This window comes from Tyto alba, unplaced genomic scaffold (assembly GCF_018691265.1).
Source record: "Tyto alba isolate M040663 unplaced genomic scaffold, T.alba_DEE_v4.0 Super-Scaffold_7, whole genome shotgun sequence".
Classification (NCBI taxonomy): domain Eukaryota; kingdom Metazoa; phylum Chordata; class Aves; order Strigiformes; family Tytonidae; genus Tyto; species Tyto alba.
In genome coordinates this window covers 8,106,223-8,133,751 of record NW_024881328.1, presented here as the reverse complement: position 1 = coordinate 8,133,751, position 27,529 = coordinate 8,106,223, and the positions used below count along the sequence as shown (strand labels likewise).

The 27,529-nt window shown below is 35.5% G+C and overlaps 1 protein-coding gene across 6 annotated transcripts in view; it reads right to left on the bottom strand.

Annotated features, from left to right (window-relative positions):
* Positions 1-27,529, bottom strand: part of ZRANB3 (zinc finger RANBP2-type containing 3) — a 55,590-nt gene that overhangs the window by 19,785 nt on the left and 8,276 nt on the right. For 5 of the 6 annotated variants that reach the window (XM_042783733.1, XM_042783731.1, XM_042783732.1 and 2 more), the window contains exons 3-8: positions 12,027-12,045; positions 9,069-9,247; positions 5,693-5,924; positions 3,511-3,596; positions 805-976; positions 272-400 (exon numbers count right to left, since the gene is read on the bottom strand). In XM_042783733.1, the coding sequence (XP_042639667.1) occupies positions 272-400; positions 805-976; positions 3,511-3,596; positions 5,693-5,924; positions 9,069-9,247; positions 12,027-12,045 (817 nt within the window). The remainder of the gene's footprint in view (positions 1-271; positions 401-804; positions 977-3,510; positions 3,597-5,692; positions 5,925-9,068; positions 9,248-12,026; positions 12,046-27,529) is intronic. The other variant, XM_033003131.2, reaches the window with a different exon arrangement.

Genomic DNA, 27,529 nt, shown 5'->3' with positions numbered 1-27,529 from the left:
ATACATCTAGTGCTGCTGGGACACTGTGTCTGGATAGTCTCAGCCAGCTTGGTGGGTATCAGTAACAGTTTTAACACTTAGCTCACGTGATTATAATGGGGTTCAGCCTATTCCATAAACATTGAGGGAAGAAGGGAGTGATTCTCCACATCGTGATTATAAAACAAACCAACCAACCTCATCTAGTATGCAGGCCAATACAACTAATTTTATGAAGTTAAAAACACACTGGGCATTTTAAACATATTTAAGAAAAGATTTCAGCGCTTACCTTGGCAATGGCTGTTTCTTTATACATGCGTGTGATTAGATTCATGACTTGAGAAAAGTGGCTTTCAGTGGCATCTGAATTCAGATTTCTCATTAATTTCTCCCACTCTGCAAAAGTGGTATTCAAATTCTAATTGGCAGAAGAGATCCGTGGTTAGATATATTGTACAAAGGATGTTCAATCTCAACATGTACATTTCAATCATGAAACATTTAGGAACTGAGTGCTTTTGAGAATTCTATCAAATTTGCCTAAAAGTAACTGTAGGATTCAAAATCTAAGGGAAAGGAAGACAGAAGGGAAGAAGAAGATTGTACTAAAATTACAGCAAATTTTATCATTATCTGATGCCAAAAAGTTGCTATATTCACGTTCTTCATGTTATATTTTAAAAATAACAGAGATGCTATGTCATATATTCACATATTCTTTGTAACTACATATAATAGACATGCATACATATAAACACATACGAATACATAGATACTACTATTTATTAACAAGTGTAGTTTTAGCAGAAGTGAAAAATTTACCTTAGCTGCAGTTTGTGGGAGGTCAAATGGAATACGTTGCCTAACTTTGGGAGGCAACTGAGTTAGAACATCCTTCTTCAGTCTTCTGATCATTATTTCACTTAAAAGTTGATGTAGTTCTTCTAAATTTGAAGCTCCTCTACAGTCCCATTGAGTTCTTTTACCAAAAAACCTGAAAATGAAAAATCAACACTGAGGGAAAAATCTCTTCCAAATGTAACAGAAAATTACATAATTAATTTTAAACCACACTATCAGCTATGTGCTGGATAACAACACTTGGTGTTCCTGTTTACAGCACAGAGATGATTGCTTTCTGTCTGATTCCTTCCAACACTAAAGTCAGAGCTGTTTCAACTCCCCAACAGATACTGCTGCCCACAAGCAATACTACCCATCAGATGCATGAAGTCCTCTTTATCATCCCAGCTCTACTTCCCTTTCTACAGGAAGCAGAAGTTTCAGGTATAATTTTATAACTCTTGTTTCAATGGACTAATGAGAAGAACATGCCACCATGAGAATGCTCTATTATATTATAGAGGGGAACAACTGACAGGGGAAGCATCATCAAAGCTGTAAATATCACCATTAATATTCCTTTGTTTTCCTCGCTGAGAATTCCCTCCTGGTTACAGTCAGAGACAGGATTTAGAGCTTAAGGTACCATCTTTAAATGTAATACTATATAATGAGCAACGTTAAATAGAGGAAGTAGGTTTAAAGTTAAAAAGCTAAAGATTGGAAAAAGAAAGAAATTATTAGCTTAGTCTTCCTTGGCTTTGTTGTTTTTAAGGAAGTGTTGCAGCAGGGATAGCAACTTCTCTCTGTCAACATTGCCAAGAGATAACAAAATAAGGAGCATGACAGGTTTTGCTGCCTTTAGAGAAAAGCTCAGGTAAGATTTTCCAAGGGCAGGGGAGTACATTGCAAGCATGTAATTTTACTGGGGTTTTGGTTTTTTTTTCTGTTTTTTGTTTGTTTGTTTGTTTGTTTTTAACCCAAACATCATTTAGGGAATTTTAAACCACACTGAGATTATCAACAGTGTTCTAGTTGGCTGCCTATAATCATATGAGAAAGGGGCTGAGGGACTCACTTCTACACTGGTGAAGTATTGGCATAAGACACTTAGAATGCTATGTAGATACAAGACAGCAACATCTTCTGCTCGTATCCCTTATTTGGTCTATTTATATGGCTGCCCTTAGAAAGGTTTCCTCCCTCCAGCTTGAGCATTTGGGATATAAAATAAATGGTAGGCAAAACCTAACAGAATACTTTGGACCTTATCTTTAGAAACAGGTGTCTATGAACACCTAAGTAAAAAAATTTACAACATTTTCACAGAAAGTGCTGCATAAAATAATCCTATCAAGTTTATTACCACAGGATGTTTTGTTTCAGCCAAGTCATGAAGACAAAGTTATTTATTGAAAGCTTGACAAACCCTGAACTTGATTTTTATTACATTTATGGTATTCCAAAAATAAGATAATCATCTATGATTGAGTAGCTAACCATGCTGCACCCACGCACACTTGTGGTGTGAAAATTACAGATGTATTCAGTCAAAACACCATGGAAAAAATAGCATTTCTCTGTCTGAAAATTAGACAGCACTCTTCCATGTTATTTGAAGTTAAATGCTTATGAAATGCGTATGATGGAGGGAGGAAAGCAAGTTATATGAAAATGAAATAATGGAATTATTACTCTAAAAATCTAAATGCCAGCCAGTTTAGCTGACAAAATCTATTGTTTTGAATATGTGCAAAGTTGTAGAGAAGAAATTTTTTACCTAAGAATTTTTTTAAAGGTTCTTCCCTTCTCATAACTTCTTTCATTCCAGACTGCAATATAGGTTCAGATGAATAAAACTAAGCATTTTAAATCAGAGCTACTTCTATCCACTCTTTTAGAATATAGCTAGAGAAACCAATCATTAAACTAAAGTTGAGGGAAGCAAGTCACAGGGAAATGAGTTCTCCTTAAGTTAGTAACTTAAAGCACATGAAACATGAAAATTCATGTAAAATGCCAGGGATAAAAATAGGTTAAAATATACTAGGCACATGTGTGGAAAAATGTGTAATGAGCAATGTTACCTAGCAAACTGGAGGCAAGGTGGTAGATAAGAACTTACAGTACCTATATTTGATCCCTCAAGCAGAATTACAAAACACACTACTGTCCTTTTGGGAGTTTTATGGCTTTATTTTCACTAAGTCAATCTGTAAAATATCAAGACAAGTATTGGACTTCTTTTCCACCCAAGTATGGTGGGATAGCAAAAAGACTGGATCACATAATAAAGACAGATGTAAATTACTACATGATATGAGCATGAGACTGAAGCTGAGCATAAGACTAAACTGTAACTGAAACTCCAGATCTAAAGGTAAGACCTATACACTTAATAGTAACAACAGTAAATTTGTAAATCATTTTACTCAACAGAATCCCGGCACTTGAACTTTATTTAAAATTTTAATAGCTTCCAATTTTGTCCTCAAATAAAGTCTCCCATCAATTTAATCCTTTTCCCGATCCTCCTTGATGGAGGAGGTGGTATCTCTGACCCTAGCTTTCCAAGCAAGATGGTACACTACAACAATAGAGGTACTACTTCCTGGTTCTCTCATTTCACATGACAAGAAAATCAAAGACATTTACTGGAAAATAAATGAGTAAGTACAGTAATACCTGACACGTGCATTGCAGTATTTTTTGGCATATTCAGTCCAAGTTCCAAATCTTCTTGGAAACAGTGCTTCAATCTGCATGAAAAGCTGGATAAACGCCCCCCCCGCCAGAAATAGTGAAAAACTGCCTGCAAATGTAAGACTACTCAGAAATAATAATTACATGATTATTATGTTAAATTTACATTCCATAGTTGCACAAAAAATACACAGCTTGGCATACATGTAAAAGACATTCCATAGGAGTATGCAGGTGTCTTGAGACAGGACCATTGTGGGAAGCCTCCAAAGAACAGAGCACCCTAAACACCACAACACAGTGCTGATGACTTGGAAGAGATTTATACTGAACAAGAAAACACAGATGAGAAGATGTTATTCCTAAAAATACAATTTTTGTCATTTTCCAGGTACATGAGCTTCTGCAAAGCTTCAGTGCAGGTAGTCCATGAATTGCCTGCTTCTTAAAATACATGAAAAACTACTCATTCTTAAGTTTTACTTCAAAAAAATAGATGTCAATACTGACCAGAAATTTCACACCTTTCTTCACAACTGAGTAACAGGAGGTAAATACCAGTTTAGACAACCTTAGCCAGAAAGAATCCTACTCTACAAGCTGTTTTACTGTCAAAGCTTTCTGGATACAAAGATCACTACTAGATCCACACTGTTGAGAGACTGCATAGAGACAAAGAGTAATATAGAAGGCTCTCTCCTAAATGCGTTTCCCTGCTATCCTCTTAAGTCTACTGTACATCACTTCTGCCATTTAAGCTTTCATATTACCTAATCAGATGCTAGTGACCTCTATCCAAAAGAAAACTACTACAGCCTAATATTGTTCTTCCCTGGTTTCTTTCAGGACATAAGTCGAATCAAAAAGCAGTATTAAGAAAACAAAAACCCAACAAAACCAATGTATTTGCCCAAGTGAAATGCTGTTTTGACATAGATCTTGGCCAAACAAGAAACTGCCTGTAAGTATTAGTTATAAATGTGAGTAAATATAAATGAATAATGCTTTTCATTTTCTACACGTATTCCATTTAAAGACTTCGTGGAAAGACTCTACTTATGACACAAAACTTATTAGAGACATAATGCTTTTTACAGTCTGCCTTATAAGCCACAGCAGAACTTCAGTATCACCACAAAAACGTCTCAAACTGTTTTCCATTTGGTCATGAATTTCAACCCCATTACTGTGACTGAAGACAGCTTGTATGGAGTTTCCTTTGAAGACCTTTAGCAATGTTGCTTACTGGTCTTGATATCAATGCAGCGTATAAAGGTATAACACTTTCTAACTTCAGTTCTTCTTCCAGAGTTGGTTGCAATGTCTTCGGTACAGGTGCAGGAAGTTTCGTAATTATCCACACCCACAGATATAAATACTTGGTTTAAAGTTTTAAGCAAACATTCATAATACACCAAGCCCTTTTTCATACAGTGGATATCTTTCTCAAGTTATAACCTCTCTGAACAAATTAAAGCATTTTGGCATAATTTTTATTTACACAACAAAAATCTCTAAAGTGTAAATTATTATTTATATAATTATTATTATTTATAAATTATTACTTCTTCTTATAAATTATTATTATTGATAAATAAAAGCTGTTTTCTTGGGTTCAGTATGAAACCTAAGCGGTTTTTGGTTTCCTCTCTGCTCCTCCCCGATTCCCTAAGTTGAACTTCCTTCATAGAAAACTTTGTCTTTCTGGACCACAACAAGCACAGGATGTATTTTTTCCACTTATGCAATACAAGTGAACATTAGGAATATTCAAAAGATCAGTGATAAACAAAGGACTTCTGATACCAGATGATGAAGTAGAGGACCCTCCCACCTAGTAGAGACAAATAGTTCTCTACTAAGGCTCTATTTTCTATTTCACCCAGCAGTCAGTCTGTTACATACAAGATTAATTTCTCATAAGAAACACTGTCTCAAGCCACTTGTGCACTAGCTTGAAACAAGTTTGCAAAACATCAATATAATCAACTCAAACTAAAATACATTGTTCTAGTTTCTTATACTTGTGCTTCCTAATGCAGCTAGTGCACTCTTGGATGTCATAATGCATGTAATTGTATATATTCAAGAAAACTACAAAATTGTTCATTTATTACCAATACCATCCTTAAAAAACCAAAACAAAACACAGTATGTCAAATACCTCTTCAGGTCTTCCTAGCGCAGGCGTTCCAGTAAGAAGAATAGCTCTACGAGCTTTCTGCACGATTGGCAACAAAATCTTGCTGCGGGTAGCATTTCTGGATTTCATGTAGTGTGATTCATCAATCACAACTACCTTAAAGTTCTGCCTGTACAAAGTGTCTACTAAAGTCTGTGCATCAGAAGTTAACAGGCCATACCCCAGAATCGTTACTTTGCTGGTTGATATTCTCCTAAAAGAAAAAATCCAGACGTTTTCTTAGTGAATTTTCATTGTAGGAAAAATAATATAGCAAAGGAATTATACCAAACTAATTCTTTTTAAGAAAGTAAGACACCTTTTGGATAGATTAATCAGTAGGCTGTCAGGCTAATAACAACTTTTGCTGTTTAAAACATTCTAACATCTCACGCTTACAATCACACACATTTCATAACCATTTTCAGAAGACATACATTGCATTTAAAAGGAAGTTCATCTATCTGGTTGCATTGCTTCAACTTTTGCTCCCCTCCGGGAGTATCGCATGGGACAAATCCACTTTCTGGATAAAAAGTTACACAAGTCAGATCATTATGAGAACGCTATGTAAACAGCACCCAAACACCTGAAGTATTTATGTCTCTTTGCAAGCTATCTGTGTAAAAAGAGTCACCTTCCCAGCAGCCTAGGATGACTAACTAGACTGCCTCTGAGTATTTGGGTACTGCAGAAGTACAGTCTGGGCAGAACCTTACTACCTGAAAAAACACATTCATATCACAGCTGTCTATCCAGATTTTTTGCTCACAACCAAAAAACTGGAAGCAGGGAGTCAACAGGGCACAAGATGAAAAATTAGTATTTAGTTGGAAAAGAACTTCTTACAATAAATTTAAAGACATATATAGGCCCAGGGCACTAATTGTTTTTTAAATCACTAGAGAGCACTGTGGCCCTTCAGGAGCCTTTGAGCAGCACAGGCACTCAAAGTTGTTAGACAAACAAGCCACCAGAATGAGAGTCATGGCTGGTTTACCCATCTGTCAGACACTACCGCTCTGCTGGCATGACTTTTATTTGTTCTCCAGTAGCAACAGATTAAAAAACTAAGTTGAAGTTTCCTTGAGTATTTAAGAGGAAGAACGTATATGCATGCGTACATTAATGCTTCCAGATATGGAAGAAGCAATGGTTAGAGCACTGGCACTGCAGTCAATGCGCTACAGACTCTGGCTGTTACTGTATAGATAAGAGTGGCAACCAGGAAAACAGGAATTTCCCCTATCCCTCTGTGAAGGGTGGATAAAAAAAATTATAAATAAAATTATTTATTCTTAGTGGAACCAATTTATTAAAGAAACATCCAATTTCTAATTTAGTTAGAAATTATAAGAACCTAAACTGATGCCTAAGTAAATTTCATTGCTGAAGTTTTGAAGAAAAGCGAAGTATTGAACTGAGAGAAATCAAAGCTGAACATATGGAAGCAGAACTTAGCAAAATGCTAAACTAAGTTTGGCAGCTGCATGTTTGCATTTGCATTTTCTTGCAAATGCATAAAACACTTTTTAATGTTAAAATATTAATTAGTTCGACAGCTACCTCATTTATATCTAGAAAGCTTCCTGGGAGTTAAACAAGCAGAAATCCAAGTTGTCCTCTTCCCTTGTTGTTGAATAAAAGTAAGTGATAATGGTTAAGGTCTATTCCTTTTAAAAAGCTTTAAAAATAAAATGTACAGAATTCTGTTTGCAATTTACTTATTCCACACTGCTCCTTTCTGCATTCAGCACTACAAGCATTAAGATTGTGTGCATTTTAGATACATAACTTAAAAAAAAAAAAAAAAAAGTCCATTGGATCCTTATTTTAGCTCCCATATTTCTATGATAAACTTAAATTTTGACTATCAGTAGTAACTATCCCTTGATTAAACTTTTAAAATGCATTTTCAGTTGGATTTCTCTGGTTACCACAAGGAAGGTTCCAAGCTACTGCCTCATCTGCACATCTTGGCTGTCAAGTCATTTTCTGATACTCCCCAGGCAATATGAAGATCAGTCTCCCTTATCCAGAAGTTTTAGAACAAGGTCTAGACATTACCACGAAATCAACCAAATCATTTACAGTAAAACAGACTAAAAAATACCCTTGTAATTCAGTGTAATAGGAGAGATATTCTAATGACACACAAGACTTGTAGACTCTCTTTGATGAATTAATGCTTTTAAGTCTAAAGATAGAAAGCCTAGGTCACAATGACCTTTTCAATTATTTAGAGAAAACTGATTCTAACTTACAAATTTTCTCAATGTGCTAAATAAAATTTTAACAGTAATTACTTCCTTATTTTGTAATTTATACCAGTTTTCCAAAAATGTGTTCAAAATGTTTTACAGAAGCTAATGAATACAAGCTAATTCATCAGAGATGAGAAATAACTCTATATGTTCAATCTGAGACACACTGAAGTAATCTAATTTTCAGCAGACAAGTTACTTTGCAAAAACCAGACCTCTCAATTTCAAGAGGAGATTAGTAACTACCGTAATATAATAATACAAAACTGAGAGAAGTGGCTGATACACCAGAGGGTCGTGCTGTCATGCACAGGGACCTTGACAGGCTGGAGAAACGGCCTGACAGGAACCTCATGAAGTTCAACAAGGAGAGGTGCACAGCCCTGCACCTGGGGAGGAACAGCCCCATGCACCAGTAGATACTGGGGGCCACCCAGCTGGAAAGCAGTTTTGCAGAAAAGGAACTGGGGGTCCTGGTGGACACCGAGCTGAACGTGAGCCAGCACGGTGCCTTTGCAGCAAAGAAAGTGAATGGTATTCTCAGCTGCATTAGACAAAGTATTGCCAGCAGGCTGAGCCCCTGTACTCGGCACTGGAGAGGCCACAGCTGGAGTGCTGTGTCCAGTTCTGGGCTCCTCACTACAAGAGACACATGGATGTACTGGAAAGGGCACAAAGAAGGGCCAGGAAGATGATTAAGGGACTGGAGCACCTCTCCTATAAGAGGCTGACTGGGGCTGCTTAGCCTAGGGATGAGAAGGCTCAGGGGGGATCTTATTAATGTACACAAATACCTGAAGGGAGACTGCAAAAAGGATGGAGCCAGGCTCCTTTCTGTTGTACTCAGTGACAGGACCAGAAGCAATCAATGCAAACTGAAATACAGGAGGTTCCCTCTGAACATCAGGAAACACTTTTTTTTTTTTTTACTGCAAGTGTGACTGAGCACTGGAACGGGTTATCCAGAGAGGATGTGGGGTCTCCATCCTTGGAGATAGTGAAAAGCCTCCTGGACACAGCCCTGGGCAACTGGCTCTAGGTGGCCCTGCTTGAACAAGCCTCTCTATAAAAGAATAATAACGATATTTACTCACCCCGTATCAGTTTTGTTCTGAATGATGCTAATATCATCTGGAGAGAGTTCTGGAATCCACTTCTCCATCTCATCAACCCAAGGGTATCTCAGAGATGAAGGCACTACAATTAAGAGAGGCCATTCGTTTTTGTAGTAATAGGAAATGGCAATTGCTTGAATTGTTTTACCTAGCCCCATCTGGGAAAAGAAAATAAAAAACCCAACTGAAATAGCAGAAAGCATATTCCATTCAGCAGAGCCAAAAACATTTTGCAAAGACAGAACCAGATAAAGGAAACAAAGCCAAAGACCTAGTTACATAGTATCTATTACACTGTCAATTTGTTATCACAGATCATCTTTTATGAAAGAAGATGCTTCTCTTTAACATGACTTAATAAATATGTTATATCTGGTTAGCTCATTAAAGCTAAAAGCAGCATTTCCATTCATTTCAGAAGATTTTCTGTTCAGGGCCATAGTAGGGTAGACTACCAAGACCAAACTTTTTAACTTGTTAAGCTACCAAAAACATTTTTAAAAGACTACGCAAAGGAAAGAAAAACATGGGATGTCTTCTTAACATAAGAATGACAATTTTGACCTAAAGTTGCACATGCAACTGAAGAACAAAGGAAGATCTATTTGAAGAATTCTGCTTTTGACCCAGTAGGTCAACAAAAAGAAACTACTGCTTTCCTTCATCATAGCTAATAGTTTCTCTTCATTCTGTAACAACAGAAGAGGAAGTACACCTAGTGGAAAATTCAGATTTACGGACAAGGTGAAGGGTAAAGATACAATACATAGATATATATTTAACAAGAAAGTACTTGCTGCATATTGTCAAGGTAGGAATGCTCTCATCTAATGAGTTATGAATATAGATTGCAACAGAATAATATAAGATCCAGAATTTAGGGTTTTGTTTAAAAAATAAAACCCCCAAGATCTTATCAAAGAATGCAGCTATTTTCTCTACTTGCTCACATGGCAAAAGATAGTCCCAGACTACTGTTAAACACTAAATCAGAGACTGACCTTAAAATACTCTGTTTATGTTTTCCATGGAGTTCAATGGATATTTGAGTTGATTTGCTGTTATCTTAACTACTCATGGTACAGACATAAAAGATATTACTTATATCCTCAGTATTGAGTTTAACACAAATGATGGAATGATATCAAGAGAATATTTCACCGGTAGAGAAGAAAATACAGTGAATATTTTTACTATTACTAGAAAGAAAAGTAATCAGAGAGCTACTGTGATACTAAGTTTTCATTAAAAACTGCCAAGTTTTCATTAAAATTCTTCTGCATGCCCCCCTTGTGTCACCAGTAGTGCTTGAGCCAGCTGAAAACAAATTCAAGTTAAAAAAAAAAAAAAAATTACATTCATTTTTATTTTGTTGTCACAGTTATCACCCTACTCAGACTGCCCAGTCACTGGTGCACTGGTGATGATACAGGCAACTGAAGTGAGTAGGGAATAAAATGCAGGTGTCTTGGCGGCAGCACACCTGTAACTGAATCTAGATCCCATGTAGCTGATCACCAGTCTAGACTGTAAGAATGTGAGACAGAAAAAACGCAGAAAATATTATGGTCTTAGTTTTTCATGTAATCACATCTTTCTCGGTCATGGAAATGGATGACACAGAAAATCTGAAATTTTTTGGAAAAAATGTTGCCTGTCCATGAAAGATGCTGCTATTCCAAGGAAGAACTGCAACATATTTTTAGAATACAATTCAAAAAGATACTATTATTATTGTACTTTAGTCCTTATATAATTACATAATCCAGGTATATGTACAGTAATTACATGATCTCTAGTTTTCATACATAACTTCTTTCTGTATACAAGTTCACAATACTGATGTTTTCTTTTACCAACATTTTCTTCTTTTTTTAGAGATATGTCAACAAGCACAAGATACACACCGCTGCACAAAACTTCTTCCAGTGCCAGGCCTACTGTCATTATTTATTTGGGAATAAATACATTATTTATTTTTGAATAAATATATCTTGCAGTACATTTTATTGCTAACATAATTATACACAGTTTATTTTCTCATTCAAGGAAAGAAATAAGAAACTTTGTTTTAATGAACAAACAGCTACTGCTGATATTTCGATTTTTCCCAAGCTTCCTCTTTCTCTTCCCCTGAATGCTTTTGTATTCTCCACAGTTTCCAGAAATTTCACATTCTATGCCAGGATAGTTTATCTCCAGCTCTAATGAGATTCTCATAGTACAAGGAGATGCTTTAATACCAGTAATCCATCTCTTTCTCTCCCTCTCCCTCCCAGTGTTTCAGAAAAAAACAAATTAGAATGGGGAGACTATATCAATTCCCAAACATTACCTTGTTTTCAGTAAAGTTTTATATTGACAATACATCAAGAACATTATACTCTATAACAAAAATATTTTATCTGTGGGAAGAAATGCTGGACTCAAATATCCCTAATATAATATTTTTTTTTTCTATAATAATTTTTTCCTAATAAGGTATACATTTTCAAATGTATGGAAGTAATGAATTTCACTACTAATACTTGATCAGTGTGTTTAAGAAAATTCATCTTTTGCAGGCATATCTGTTCAAAATCCATCTCTTTGGGCCAGGCATGTCTCCTAATCCATTAAAAATAACTAGCTATGCAACTATAGAGTGCTAAAAAAAAATGCACTGTCAATTTTTTTAAGATTTAACAATACAGGAGATTTAACCTACCTAAATACAATTAAAAGTAACCATGCACATTTTCTCAAAGATTCTTCTAAGCTTAGGTCAGGCTTCATTTTTTTCCCCACTTAGATATTTTCAGAATATCTGCCGAATATCACAGGAATTAGGCTCCTTTCATTACCAACCTTTCTGCCCACATCTCTCAAAAAAGTCACATGCACATGAGGTACATTAACACAAGAAAATGGTGTTAGAGGAATATGGACATCACTTACCTCATCAGCAATCATACACCTAAATAAGAAATGAGAGGGGGAAAAAAAAGCAGAAATTTATAGTAAATATAACAGACAAAACAATACTTACAAATAGTTTACTATAAATTTAAGTTATGGATTTACTGAATTAACGAATGGAAAAAGGTAGACTTCATTCCTACAGTTACCAACTACAAAAAATAAATTTGGTATCAACTTGAAGTAAATATGCCAATTATTCTAAAAACACATATTCAATTTGTTAGCATTACTGAAGAACTTGCACTGTAAAATTGAATTGCTGCTTTGGCCTAGTGCTGTACTAACGGTAATCTTAAAAGACATTTTCAAGGCAAGAAGTGCATCTTCCATTTTTTTTGTCTTTCAGAAGCAGTGATGGTTTTGCTGCTTCATGATTAAGAACTATTTATATGTCAGAATGATTTTAAAAGGCTGCTTCCCAGAGCTGTCACATTCATTTTGAAATAGAAACAGACACTCCCTCTGTCCCACCAACTGTATTAGATAAAGTATTAGAAAATCAACTTGATTTTTTTCCCATTTTGAAGTCCCTTAGTTAATGCTACTCCATGGAAAGACAATGACAACTCCAAGTCCCCAGTCAAAACTAGTCAATTCTGTTCAGCATAATTACATTTTCTAAACATTAAATGCCATCTTTGATATTATTTTCTTACAGGTACTTTAAGTTATTTAGTTTATTTTAGTTATTTAGTACGTACATTCTTAACTCCAGAAAGGTCTAGGGACCTTATATGTTTCCAGCCCATGCAAGCTGCTTCATCAAATCTTTGAGACTGGATGAAGGGCAGAGGAAATTACTTGATGAACATTTTGTTAAGCCATTAAATGGATGATGCTGCATCTTTCCTAATGTGTGCCCTCAGCTGTTTAAAAAAATTTTCACCTCCACTACTTTACAAACTTTTCCAAGTTTGGAAAAAAAAATCCCACAAAACAAACAAAAAACCCCAAAACCTAACCAACAAGCCTATCCAATTCAAAAGCATCATCTAAAGAATTACAAGAGCTTTTTCTACCTCTAGTAATTAGTAGATAAAATACACAAATTAATACACACCAATAAATTCAGAGGAAGGCACAAGTCCAAGCAAAAACTGTGAAGATAACAAAGAGGCGAGGAAACAAGCTACTCCCTTGATGTCCTACAGCAAGCTGACTTCCCTTTCCTCCTATAGCAACCCTGGACTGCACGAAGATACAGATTTACTAAGTATCTTCTGCCCAGAATTAATGTCGGGAATTCCAAGAGAAGATCTGAAACAGGCACAAAGTGTGTATTTCTGCAACCTCGTAAGAATTGTCAGTTTGATAGCAATACCTGCTTGGGCCACAGTTAAATAACTGACAATTAGATGAATTCTCCAACTATTAAGTAATTTGGGAAGTTTTTCAAGCATTGCATGATTTTCTAATTTGTCATAAAAAACAAACTGGAAGAATAACTTCCACCAGCTGGTATCATAGTGCCACACAAAGGGCACAGGCTTAGTTAAACCACTGTCTGAGAAGTTCAGTAGTGAGTGCTGTTGGTTGAACTATGTGACAGCAATAGACTGACAGCTCTATGCAGTCCATCACTTTGCTTGAGGATTTATAAATGCTTACTGACAGAAAAAAGTGCTAGCTCTCAGAAATTATGAAATATTTCAACCTCTGGAAGGCAATAAACTCCACAGGCCACTCTGCTTGTCTTCCCCCTGACTCAAGTACCCTTCTGCCTTGTGCTTTTCACTTATCTCCAGTAGCTTTCAGTCATGGACACAAACTAGTCTTGAATTGCTCTGGGTGAATTCTTCTTTATAGTCTGTCCCCAGACACCACATCCCCCAGGGAAAGTCAAACTTCTCCTACTCCCATGCCACATAACTAGATATGCACACAGTGCAGCATGTAACTCTACTGCAATGTACCTTCCATGAAAAAATGGAAAAGATCTTCCAGGTCTTTAAGTCTGTAACAAAATTTAACACACCGAGATATAAATGTTCTGTATTTTGAGATCAAAAATCTTTTAGAGTAATACGGAACTGCTTTTTTAATGGTAGATACTCTGAAGTTAGTGTAGCTACCCAAAACCACAACAGAATCTTATTTTCTGCACAAAATCCAGCTGCTTTACACTAATGATCAATACTTGTAGCAGCACCATCAACTTACAGCTGTTATGTCTAACAACCCGCAACTTGCCATGGGGTCAAAATGGACATTTCTGTGGACAAAATAGAAATCTTGTCACAAAAATGTACACTGGCACTTTTCAGAGATGATATGCAAGATAAACGTTTGATATTCTGAGAAACATGGTATACTGCTATTTGATCACTCCATCGGCCAGTGTAAATTTCAGTGTCTACCAAGTTCATTAGTTTCTTTCAACTAACATAAAAAACTTAATTTTGTATAAGTAACAAACTATCTACTTGGAATAGCTTTCTAACCACACTCCCCTACCTGACAAGTTATTAGGGATGGGGCAATGAAAACAAAGGAAGGAAACAAACCCCCAAGTCTGAACAGATTTACAAAGGAAAAAAGGCACACAATTCGAATTTTAAAACACCGTCAGTTTTTGCCCAAAGACTGATTACTTTTTTCATTTAATAATCATTGTTAATTGCTTGAACTGAAGTTTACAAAACAAGTCTTCCTTTTTGCAGATTTTTTTCAGAGGCCAGCTCCTTTCAGTATATTAATCATGTTTTTTGAAAAGAGTTTGAATTAGAATACATAACCTAGTGTCGCAGGGTTTTTAAAGCTTCTTACACAAATGAAGAAGATGAGTAAGACTATAGCCATTAGCTACAGAGCAGAGGCATCTCAAGAATAAACCAAAGACCTTCTTCAGCAAGATAGTATATTTAATACAAGGATATCAGAGCAAAGGTATAAATACAGCAATAACTGAGGGTATACTGCATCCAAGTAGCATTTTGTAGTAAGGAAATGTGGTAAAGAGGACAAGAATACAAATGTTCCTTGACAACTTGTGCTGACAAATACAGTATATCTCAGCATATCAACTTAAATTTTACTATAATTGCATAAATAATCAAATGTTAATTATGCCAGTTCAGATACACAGAAATTAAAGTGAGAATACACAAGATCCTATTGCACTGTCCTTTGGCATATGTAAACTAACTATTTGGACCCTTATACCTTTATTTTTCAGGATAACAAGCTAAAATGAAGAAAATCAGAGTGATTTACAAATTATTCTGACAATTAGAAGCTGAATAGCAATTAAAATAAAAAGCCTTAAACATATGTCAACCACAGGAACAGATGTTTTTTCCATAAAACAAGATTTTTTTTCATTAGAATGAACTGTAGCCACTTAAATTTTGATGACTTGAGTATCTGCTGAAGAATAAGAAGTTGTTCTGTTCTTTTTGCACTCGTTTTCAGACTGTGCTCATTGATTATTTGCTGCTATAGAGTATCTTCTGTTTTCACATCTATTGCCTTCCACTTAGTATGTTTCAGGTGAAACTGCTTATATAGCAGCGACAAAGTTCCTGGCTTTTAAATATTTAAAGAAACTCATCATTTTGTTGCTGGTAAATGAATGGAAGTAGGAAATAACTGCCATTATTTTATCTATAACATAAGCACTCTTAAAAGATAATCATGGTAAAGTGATCAACACACTTTTAGCTTCCTTGCTTCTGCAGTACCAATACAAATAGAGATTCCACGGGAACACTCATAGGCTTCAAAGTTACATGCCTATAGAGATATTTTGCTATTAAGTATTAATTCTCTTCTCCAACCCAATGGTGAAATAGCTTTGTCATAAGTAGTTTAGATTTTCTTCCTATACTTGCAACCCATACATTTTTTTACTCATTTAAACATTTTACTAGACACACCACAGATTGATATGAATCAGGTGCACAAAACTGTTTTCAAAGCTCCAGTTTGAGTATCTGAATGTGTTACGTCCTCTGTTAGGATACAATTAGCAACATGAATCACTGCTCTGATCCACACTGTTCATACTCAAATTCCTAAAGTGCTACAGTTTTAAAATTGCTGATTTATGCCAATTAATTAACATTATTGACACTGACACTTGATAGAAGTTTTGACATAACACACAAGATGAGTTTATGCTACAGGTAGAAGTTAATACAATTATTGTAAGTGGAAATTATTTTATGACTTAATGGATTTTAGAGCATTTATCCTCTGTAGCTTTCACAGTTTTAGAATAAGAACCTTAAAGATGCATGTTTAATGTAGTTACAAAATATGAGATTCTACAGCAATGAAAAATAGCTTATATTACTGAAAGGGAAATCATCAAATGTTTCCAGTTTATAATCACAACAATCAGATTTGAAATGTAAAGAACTTCCCCATCATTATCGCCAAGATCACACAGAACTTATAAGATACCTAATAGTTGCATTATGCTGTTAAAAAGCAATACTTTACATTTTGCTTTACGTAATATTAAAAATATGCAGCCTCTATTTAAAACAAACTTCAGTACATTCTATATTATTGCAGTCAGACAAGCTGCCAACATGAACATAAAGGTTCCATGCTGTCAAAGCAGAAGAAACAGATCTTCAGCTACACTGAAGGGACAAATACGTATTTTTGTTTCATGTATTTTGACTGTAAGAAGACAGACTTCTTGTTCTCTGAAGTTCAATTAGTCATTTCCTCTCAACTGGTAGTTACCCAATCTGAGCTTCATCATTCATATCCCATCTGTTCATATGACACCTTAATAATAGCTCTATGCGAGAATATAAATCAGAGCTATGATACGCAGTTTCATATCCTGTTATAAGCTCAGCCCACATGGTCAAAAGTTTCAGAAAATCAGGGGAAAAAAAAAAAAAATCATTTTAGATGTCTCGGTTACACTTACTCTCAGCAGCAAAGTCCAACTGTGCAAAAAGCACCACAGTCAATGGCAAATTCTTTCAGATTCTTTTCCATTTCATTTTTAAATGTTTCCCTTCTTCATAGTGAATCCTGTGACTAGTATTTGAATCTTTGTCCATTTATCAAGGAAATCTGCTATTTTTTCCTAACAGAAAGCATCAGAATCTCATTGGGATGCATTGCACATGTTGCTATAACCTTCCTACTATTCATAACCCTCTTGCAGTTGTAGGGTTAGCAATGGGCTTCAGACACAGTAGTATCTTTCATAAATAGAAGGGAACCACACAGTTTGGTCTCCACTAGGATTTAACAACCCTTTCATTTTGAGATGTATTAGCTGTAAAACAAAACTACATTTTCCATTAAAATGCAAACACAAAGAGCAAAACTGGAATCTCTATGTGAGAACATATCCTGGTAAGTGAATACGCATGCAGAGAAGAGAGCAAGAAGTCTACTGTGTTGGTTCACCTCAGGTACACATAGGTCCAAAACCTTATTGTTGAGCCCCACACAAAAGAGAACAAATGCAAGCACCTGAGGTTATACACAAACCCCCTCACTCTGAAGCTTTCTTCTAAATGTAAAGAATTACACAACTTATGGGACCGTACAAAGCTGGATGAGTCAGAACCCCAGAAGCAGATATTCATGAGTTAGCACGCACTATCAAAACAGTTTTGTAAAGGTATCAAGAACCAACCAAAGGTGCACCTGCAGATTCTTACTACAGCAAACCTTGAACAGAAACCAGAAGCTAGCAAAAAACAGGTGAAGGAACTAAGAAAGAAACCCAAACCCCAGCCCTATGAAAGCTCTGGTCAGGAATGCTCCAGCTCTGGAAAACATAATTTTTCAAATCTAAGAGAGCACAGAAAGAGCTCCTGGTTGTGTTGATGTCAGGAAGATTGGAACCAACTTTGCAAAGCAGAAGGAGAAGCAGATCTTCAAAATTTTATGCAGACAAGTTGATTGGAGAAGCAGAAGGAAACTGAGGCTAAACTCATGTGGCATATGTCTCGGAGCCATATGAAAATAGTCTGCATCAGAAAGAGGTTAATACTAAAACAGTTTCATAAAACAAGTTTTAGAGAAGGAAAAATTGTTTAAATTAAAATAAGTTATATTTCTGTGTGTCTGGGTTACATTCAGGTCACCCCTTTTGAAATGTTAGCAATATTAACTAAGCAAACAATGCAGTTGAAGTTTCTTATATTAATTATGGCTACTGCAGCAAGGTATCTTTGCAAAGACAAAGAATCTAATTTTGAACTTCGCTCTTGAAAGAATATCGATTAACAACACACTGGCATATATTTAATGTCTATATAACCAAGAATCCTACTAAGTCTTACAGTCAGTGCTAGAGGTTTCTTGTAACTACAGGAATATTTTCAATAATATCCTCTCTAAACTAGACAGCTCTGCTTTCTTACATGGAGGATTAAAACCGGAAGGGGTATAGCAATCCAACACACTTATTGTTCGCTTGAGGGAATAATTTAACTTCCTGATTAATTTTCAACAGCTATTTATCCAGAAAAGAATAGTTAGAACCACAGGTAACTTTTTCAGAACAAATTCCTTCACTTATAAATACATTTTCCAAGACAAACAGTCAAAGAAGTAGCACTTAATTTCTTAAAACACTGAAAAATTTTGTTACTATTCAAACAAATTAAAGCTGTTTTCGTTAACGCAGTCTTTGGAACATGTTGTACAGAGGAAGCTCGCATCTTTCTTTCACTAGTGTGGGTGTCCTGATATTCTTGGGATTCTCACCTACTCATGTGAGTCAGTTTTATATAACGCTACAACATATAATTTACCTCCTACTCACAAGCCAACACTTTAGCACTAACATCTTAGCCAAGGGTTATTTAAGGAATCTGAACTTAGTACATTTTTATATAAAACTGCGCAAGCAACCATTACATTTGTGTGTCAGTAATCACAGCACGCAGTCCTAAAACTAGAACAAAGAGAGCTGACTTCCTTGCAGAAATAATCAAGGTTATTTCACCAAAAATAGAGCCCCAGAAGATTTAAGCTAGATAATACCCTCGCTCTTGAACTACACTAGGTATTTAAAAAAAAACCCTAAATAATAAAAAAACAATGCTTAATCTAATGTAAAGTGCACTAAATTGCCACATCTTTGGTATTAATGATTTTCTAAAGGAGTGTAGAGGAGAATGGTTGTGCTATCTTATGCTTTGCTCCTACACTCTTCAACATGTAACTGGAAATCACAATGCTTTAGTAAGATTTTAAAGCTACAAGAGCACATTTGCCAACATATTCTAGTATTTTAGCTTTGACAAAGGTGTGTGGAATAACACATATCGAAGTGGTCAAGTTGAAGGTTAAGCTCACACTTCAATCGGTTTTTAGAATATATTAATCGAACTATTGACTGATAAAAATTCTAGTCAAGAAGACACCTAATAGTGATAGTGAAAACTCTTTACCTATTCAGTCACCGGCTTCAGAGACAAATTGGTTCACCAGCTGACTCAATGCAAGAAAAATTTACTTCAGTTAATTGAAACAGTTGGAACAACATCAGCTAAAACCTTAATCTCAATACTCATTGGCATGGCTGAAATACCTGTGATCAACAGTAGCTCTTCCTTAGTATGTAGCCTAATGATTTTCAATGAAAGTTAAGTACTTATCATTACTTTTCCAATAAACTGCTTTCCCAATTGACCCTCCCCCTGCAGCGATCTGCACAGCAAGAGCTGCAGAAGAACTATTCTCTTCATGTCCTCCTCCTTTAAAGTTAGCTGCATTAGGGAAAGAATTACCTAGAAAAATGTCTCATCACTAGTCTCTCCATTTTCAGTAGTTCCTAGATTGGATGTTTATTTCTTCCAGTACCTCAAGCTCTCAAAACCAGTGTTTAGTTTTCTCCTACACATGGTTCCTTCTCCAAGCCAATACTTCAAAATACTTTTGTACCTTCCAAATACTTCCAAAGCAACCATCCGTTCTGTTAAGAGAATATCCCACTTTTCTGACATATATCTCTGAACTAAGCAATTCCGCTGATCTTTTCTATGTTGGTTCATCTCCGTATTGTGTTGAAGGGGGGACAAGTTAGGGTAGAAAAGACATCACAAAGTATGTGGGTTTAAATTGTTTCCCCAGCTACCTTTGGGGTAGTTTTCTGCCTATGTTCTTCCTCTCCTTCCAACTTACATTAAGTCAGTCAGAATCTGACTCCTACTTGTTTAAAACCTCACTTTTTCTCACTCGCATTAAAGCGGCTTGACTCACATACTCAAAACTGATCACTTTCATTCTTCCCTCTCCCTGATGCTTATAGTTAAACACACTGATTTTTAAATTGTACTCTCTCCCACAAGCTTTCATTGCACACAGCTAACACCGAACTCATTTCCCCTCTCCCCATCACTGTTGACAACCTATTACCTACACTTGTAGTCTTTATCTCACTTGCTTCTTCTCCTCCATTCTAACAAGTTGTGCCCTGCATTTCTAAAAATCTGTATTTTCTTCTCTATTCCTGATGCTAGAAATCCACATTTAAGCCCAGGTAATTTCTCAGAATATTACCATTGCTTTTTTCTGTTCTTTAACATTTTTTTTTTAAACTCCACACAGTTCCTCTCCTGAATGACATTCTACATTCACTTACTGACAATGCATTTTTTGTTCCATTTGAATTGCTTCCCGGTTCCTCCAGCATCACTTCCAAACAAGCCTCCCTGGCCACAAAAACTCTGCAGAATTTGGCTCAATCTCTCATTCATACTTCCTGCATCTGAACCTCATTCTGTTAGCTAGCATCTTCATTTAATCATCTCTCTCTCTCCCCCCTCCCCCTTTGGCACTTCTCAGATGTGAAATGTACTCTGAAACATTACAAACCAACATCTTTAAAAAAAGAAACCTTTCTCTAAAAACACAGGACTGACAGAGCTACTCCACATTTAGTTGCTGAAATGTATTAACTTGACTGTTAGATCTTCTACATATTCATTAAATAGCCATTCAATTTCTTTTCCCCAAGGATGACTTTTCAGCTCTTGTTTTCTAAGACTGGAAACTACTGCTCATCTGCTATTATGCAGGGTTTAAGGACTCAGATTTATCACAAAATTATAATAATTTCATGTACCTAAAATGAGTTGCTGAATGTGTTAGAATAAAAGAATATTTCTTTCTTATTCTAGCAAGAGTCTTATGCCTTGTCTCAAAAATCTCTTTCAGACTACCTAACCACAGTCTATGGAAACTAGAGCCAGAAGTCACGTTAATAAGTTACAATTATTTTTATTCCCAGTTCTCTCTGATCTGAAGATCTACAAATAATGGAGACACCTGTTGATGGCACTTGATGCTGCAAGTCACCAAGTACAAATTAAAATGAAAATGAAACATTCATAGAAATATTCCTAGACATGGCTTAAAAAAAACCAACAACAACAACAAAAAAAAAACAAAAAACAAAACAAAACAAAAAAAAAACACCAAAACCCCAAACACAAACGTGAAAGGAACTGCATTTTGTAACATGCAAGTTTAATTAATTGGGCATCTACCAAAGTCAGTGTGACAAAACCAGAAAGAATATGTAGATGTCCTAAAAGAGACTACAATTAACTTCATCTTGTCTGTTTTTTAATTTATCTTCTTCATGTTAAATTCTGAAGTCTCTGTCTTAAGAGCAAATTGTTCACAAGTTTAATAACAAGAATTCAGATTAACTCCAGCCTCACAACAACAGTGATACCACAAAATTTGGAGTCATTAAAGGATATTCTGTTTGGTACTTGCACCAGTTTTACATTCCTACCTGCAGCATATAAGAATGATAGATGGCCATCTTTATGTGCTTAGAAGAAAAGAGTTGGAATGCACACTAAGATTTCCAGCAACTTAGTCATAAAGAAAGGGTCCAATATGAATATAACTTGAAGAAAAAAATCTTCCTATAAATGTTGGCCAGAAATACTGATAATTATCAGTATACTCAGTATATAATCTTACAATATATCAGTATAAATACTGATAATTAACAAATAACTAGAGCTCCATAAAATATAAACTCTCCATGTCAACCATTTCTGTTAGATTTTTCTTCCTTTAGAAATTAATGGTTAATATTTTCACTGCATAAATGAAGTTGTATGCTACTTAAGTTAAACTAAGACATTAAATAAACTAATAGGCTGTAGTGTTGTGAGGATTTAGAACAGAGATGAAAACAGTAAAGCAAAATTCAACTGAAAATAACGACGCCACATCTCCAAGATGAGAAATACTGAGAAATACTACTGGGGGACAATACAACAGTAGCCTATAAAGTATTTTTGATAAGCGTTTCTTTAAACCATATAGCTGATTTTGAAAAAAGGGATGACTTAAACTAATGGTAAAAAGCAGCTGGTCTTGTATTTAATCACAATATAGACTTACAGCAACCTATGACCTTTCAAACAATGGACAAAAATTAGATGTAGACAATAACAGGTATGTATTCATGCATCTGAGCTTAGTGCTTCAAAATGGAAGTGGAAGAAAAACCTATTTTCTCTGAAATTTTCTTATTCATAGCTACTATCAAAGACAAGAAACTGAGGAGAAGAAATACAGTGAAAAAGGAAATCAATCAGTAATTATGAATAAAAAAAATAGTAAAGATAAAAGCAAAGTAAAACAAAAGCTCTATTAACATAAAAAGGCAACACAAGACAGAAAGCAACAGTGGCATTATACAGAAGGAAGAAGAAAGATTAACAGACAACATAAAAACCAGAAGCAAACCCAGCAAAAATTACAAAAATAAGAGTGAAAGGGAAAAATAGTTAAACAAAAGTGTAAGAAAAAAGGACCTACTGTTCTAGCACAAACTAAAATATGCATGGAAGCAAACGCAGACTGAACATATTTTCTCTCGTTCTACCAGCTTCCAAAAGCTAGAAATACAACTCCCTTAGACACAACTCAAACGGAAATGATATCTTTCATACTACTCAATGACTAATACAGAAGAATTCACTCGATTCAGGGTATCTGGTTCAGAGTATAGAGAAAGAAAGCTTAACCTCTTCCTCAAGGTCTAAGAAGTTCTATTAAAAGACACATTTCTACCCCTTCCCACCCTTGCCCAACGCACTGGTCATGCAGACTATAGGGTGGTTTTATTACATTCAGGCAGGCTGAATGAGATACAACAAAGCAGATTCAGAATAAGGATTTCTGACAACTTAACAATTTTGAATTTCAAGGCGAAAAAAAATGTTTCTCTACTGTAATGCACAGATATCTACACTCAATTTCGGCACATTCTCATCACTCCTTCCTACTCCCATCCTAGAATGTTAAAATTTGTATAGAAATTTGCCCAAGAATTTAAATACAACTTATACTAGAAATCCCTGGCCCTACAAAGACTTATACTGTGCCTTGGAATTCTAAATATTTCAATTTGCTTCCTGCCCAATAGTTATCATTTCTATGACTCAACAACTAAAACCTCAGCAGACTGTATATACTCTACCTTTCAGGTGAGGAACTGGAGCTAGAACCCTTTAGCTGTTTTCATAAACTCTGAGGAAATTTTGATTTGAGTTTCTGTTTTTCTGGTCTACTTTGAGGGTGGGAAGGGGGAATTAATTTCTGTGAAGACTGATAAAGTCGGTGAACTAAAAATCTGTTTTAATTAATGAAGAATTAACTATGTGTTTCTCCTGTGTAGCTTGATAGAGATCAGACACACAGTCAGTGGGAAAAAAAGTACTGTTTTGAAGAGCAGGCAACTCACTCGCTATAAGAGAAGGGAGTGGGAATGTCCCCTACGTGCTCACTATCATAATGATTTTCTGTAGCCTACTACCCAAAATGTTAAATACTCTGCAAGTTTTTCTTACTCTAGAAAATGACTACCTAACAAAACAAATACCCTTTCATTAAAACTGATAGTTCTTAATGCCAGGTATGAACTCTGCTTATCATGTTACTACCATCCATTGTCATTTACCTTTTTTTTTTTACTATGTCTATACTCAATAAACAACATTGAGCCAGCATGTATGGGAAACTGGAAAACACACGCTCTAGAACATAAAATATCAGTTAATGTATTACCTTTAAAAAACAAAAAGTATCTATAAATCAACACTGGAGTAAAATACAGAACCTGACATATGTACCAATAAACATTTCAGTATTTAGTTAAATTTATATCTTTTTTTTTTTTTTTTTGCCAGAAAATAGAAGTTACAATGTTAATACACTTGAATCTTATGTAAGAACGTGAGAAGAAAACACCGCAGGAAACTACTCTAGTGAAATGGCTGGAGCATACAATTATCATGGAAAAGCTCATTTAACGAGTGGTAAATATCTCCAAATCCTCTTTTGCATCCACAGGCATGATAGCTTAAACAAATTGTTCTGCCAACATTTCTAGGAAGAAAAGATATCTGCGCATCTGAAGGCATCTTTTTCAGATGCTTTCACAAGGCAAGCAATGATAAAGAATGATGTTTGCAAATCACATGCTGACAGTTTTTATTATAAAACCTGACGAAGCATTTAGTGATACAGGTTGTACATGTTACCCAGTAGCAAGTAATCTAACTTTCAAACAATAGCATGCCTCCGACTTTTACAGTATATTCAGGTGAGCAAATTGTTTGTAATACAAGACCGACATCACACACTTCTATAAAGAGCGAATATAAAACAAGACATGGAAGAAAGTAACTGTGACTTTCTAAGTACTATGTTAGTGAGTAGCAACAGTAAAAATTATTAATATTCAAAGAGAGATGTGGCCTCAAAAGAGGTTGAATACAATCCTTATCAGTACAGTCAAGCCATTTGCCTACATATCCCTGCATCTTGGATATTTTGCCCAAACATATACCATTTTTTCCAGAGTATTGTGTTTTGACAGTGCCCCCTTCTCTTCACTAACACCTGACCATTGGCTGGTGACTTCTTAGTATTGTTTAGGCCTTTGTTCTCAAGTCAGCCTCCTCCTCCATACGTCATAGATTTTACATGGAAGAATAAAATAGGCCTGAAAATGACACTCTGTTGCTCAAAACAACTAAGCCCAGTAAGCAAGATGACATCTTTAACATTTTCAGTTTATGCCTCTTCACTTGCGATAAGGTTACCCTGAGCTCTTAAGAAATGGGGGCTTGTCCACATCTGCCCAAATTATGACTAATAACTAGCAAAGAGCAGAGAGAACTGCTCACCTCCACCTCCCAACAGTGTACACACAACTGACCCTAGTAACCCTAAATATTTCCTAAGCCCACTGATAAAAGAGTTTATGTTCCTGGAAGGACAAGTTGTTACTTTCTATTTAAGAAACAGCTTAAAGCACATATAAATAAATAAATAAATATTAATGCTGTTTTTAAAAGTAACTTACACCTTTCCTGAAAGAAAAGCATAAAAACAAAATAGTTTTCAAGGACAGAATTTGTGTGCACCGATCTTTTCTGCACATTAATGTTTGAGGCTATAAATAAAGACCAAACATCATTTCCGTGCCTAGGTACCTATTCCCAGGTGCAGTGCTGAAGAATGATCTCTGGTAAGGACTAAGCAGCCACGCAGTTATTTACCTTTAAGGCATGTCTGTGAGCTAAATGGTATCTTAGCATTATGTTGAACTATGCACTGCCTCGTTGGCTCTAGAATTACTATGTCCTAGAAAAGTGTTAGGCAGTTTCTGTTAGTCCAGACGATGCCTTTGGTGCATCTACTGAAAAAGCCGTTGATTCATTTACTAACGAATCAAAACACAAATCACAGCAGCATATTTATTTAACGCTACAGGAAAAGACAAAGGAATTAATAGCTTACTCCCAGCGCCTTTTATGCAAGAAATAAAAGTTTCTTCTAATAAGAAGTCCCTTTTCATGCTGGGTGCTTGTCTAACCTAAAACAATATTAACTGAATCTCTTCAGCCAACAATAGAGCACTTTCTCTAGATCAGTTTCCTGCCACTACAGTAAAGCACAGATTAAGTGATGACTGTGAAGGGAGTGCATAGCCTGAGGGAAAGAAGAGCTGAGATGCACATACAGCTTACTTCAAGTCCTATGTTTATATATTTTTAAAGCTAGAAAAGACACTTTTATAGAAAAGTACCAGATCCTGATAAAATATACCACTGGGAATACCGAAAGAAGGATTAAATCATTACAGAGTACACGAGAGGAAAAGACTTGGGTGAGCCAAGGGCTGACAAACTAATAAGAAAATTCAGCTACAAGCAGCAGAGGCTCCTGTTCTCTGTTTTGGGACTGAAAGAAAATTAGATCTGCCTGAGCAAGGGACAGATTCAAAAAAATACTCCTCAGGAAACATTGACTTAATACATTTTACTTTATATAGAGGCTGGCTGAGAGAGTACATACAATTTCTCAATTTGATCCAGCTAACATATAGAATTTGCTATGCCAAGGAATTTCTTGCAATCATGATGAAAATACTTTCAAATGTATGCAACACTAAAATCGTCAGTGCCATATAACTCAACAGTCTTTTGTTAGTGAAGGGTTTCAAGAAAAGAAAACAACATAAACTCCATAACCCCAACGAAAATAATATTATTCTCTCCTTGGCAGAGAGTCATTAGCTTAGGTTACTTCGCAAACAAAAAGAAGAAAGAAATATCTGATTAAAATTTATCTAGTACTACAGTTAAGCTGCTTCCTGAGGAACTGCTATATTATATAATTGGCTGCAAAAGATTATGCTACTTTCAAATAAACTAGCCTACGCTAATTATCACTAAAGAAACTATACACATCTAATGGCTTCTGTTATTTCACTATTTGTATATACAAATGTATCTCAGTTGCTTACTATACAAACCTCATTTCCCCTTACTAGAGTCAGATCAACTGAGATATGGTAGCCAAGGGCTTTGGATTCATTAAATTCAACTCTAATGTAGACTTTGCCGTCTATTCTATCAAAGTCTTAGTGATCTCTTAAAACTGTATGCGTTCATTCTCGCAGTCACACTGTAGAGCTGAAAAGTACCTAAGATGACCAGTGGACACATGGAAGTTAATGCCAATACAGCATAAAGATTTTCAAATCTGAGGCTTGCACATTAATGGCTCCTCTTTATACTCTGCTGCCTACCCTAGCAGCATAAAATAGATTACTTGCTTCGTTCCTTGAAGACGGCAATGTTATAATTGCTGAAGTTTTTGGCCAAAGGAATAGAATTAAAGTGAAAAACCTCAGAGGAAATTTTAATTGATCAGAAGTTCCATAAAATTGCAAGAACTGATGATAAACATTTCCTTCCCGATTTTTCACATTTAGAGAGACAGATGCACATTTAATTTCTCCTATAAAAAAATCACAAACATTAGCAAGCAACCTCTAAGACCCTAAGCTTCTTGTTCTGAGCAACATGATGAAATGATCAGAAATTAACTTCATCCTTCTTTAAAACCTAAGCTAAAATAATTTCATTTGTGCCAGACTCTCATTACTTTCCAAAAGAACATACAGTATTTCATGGCTTTAGGTTGCAACTGCCTAAATTTTCTAA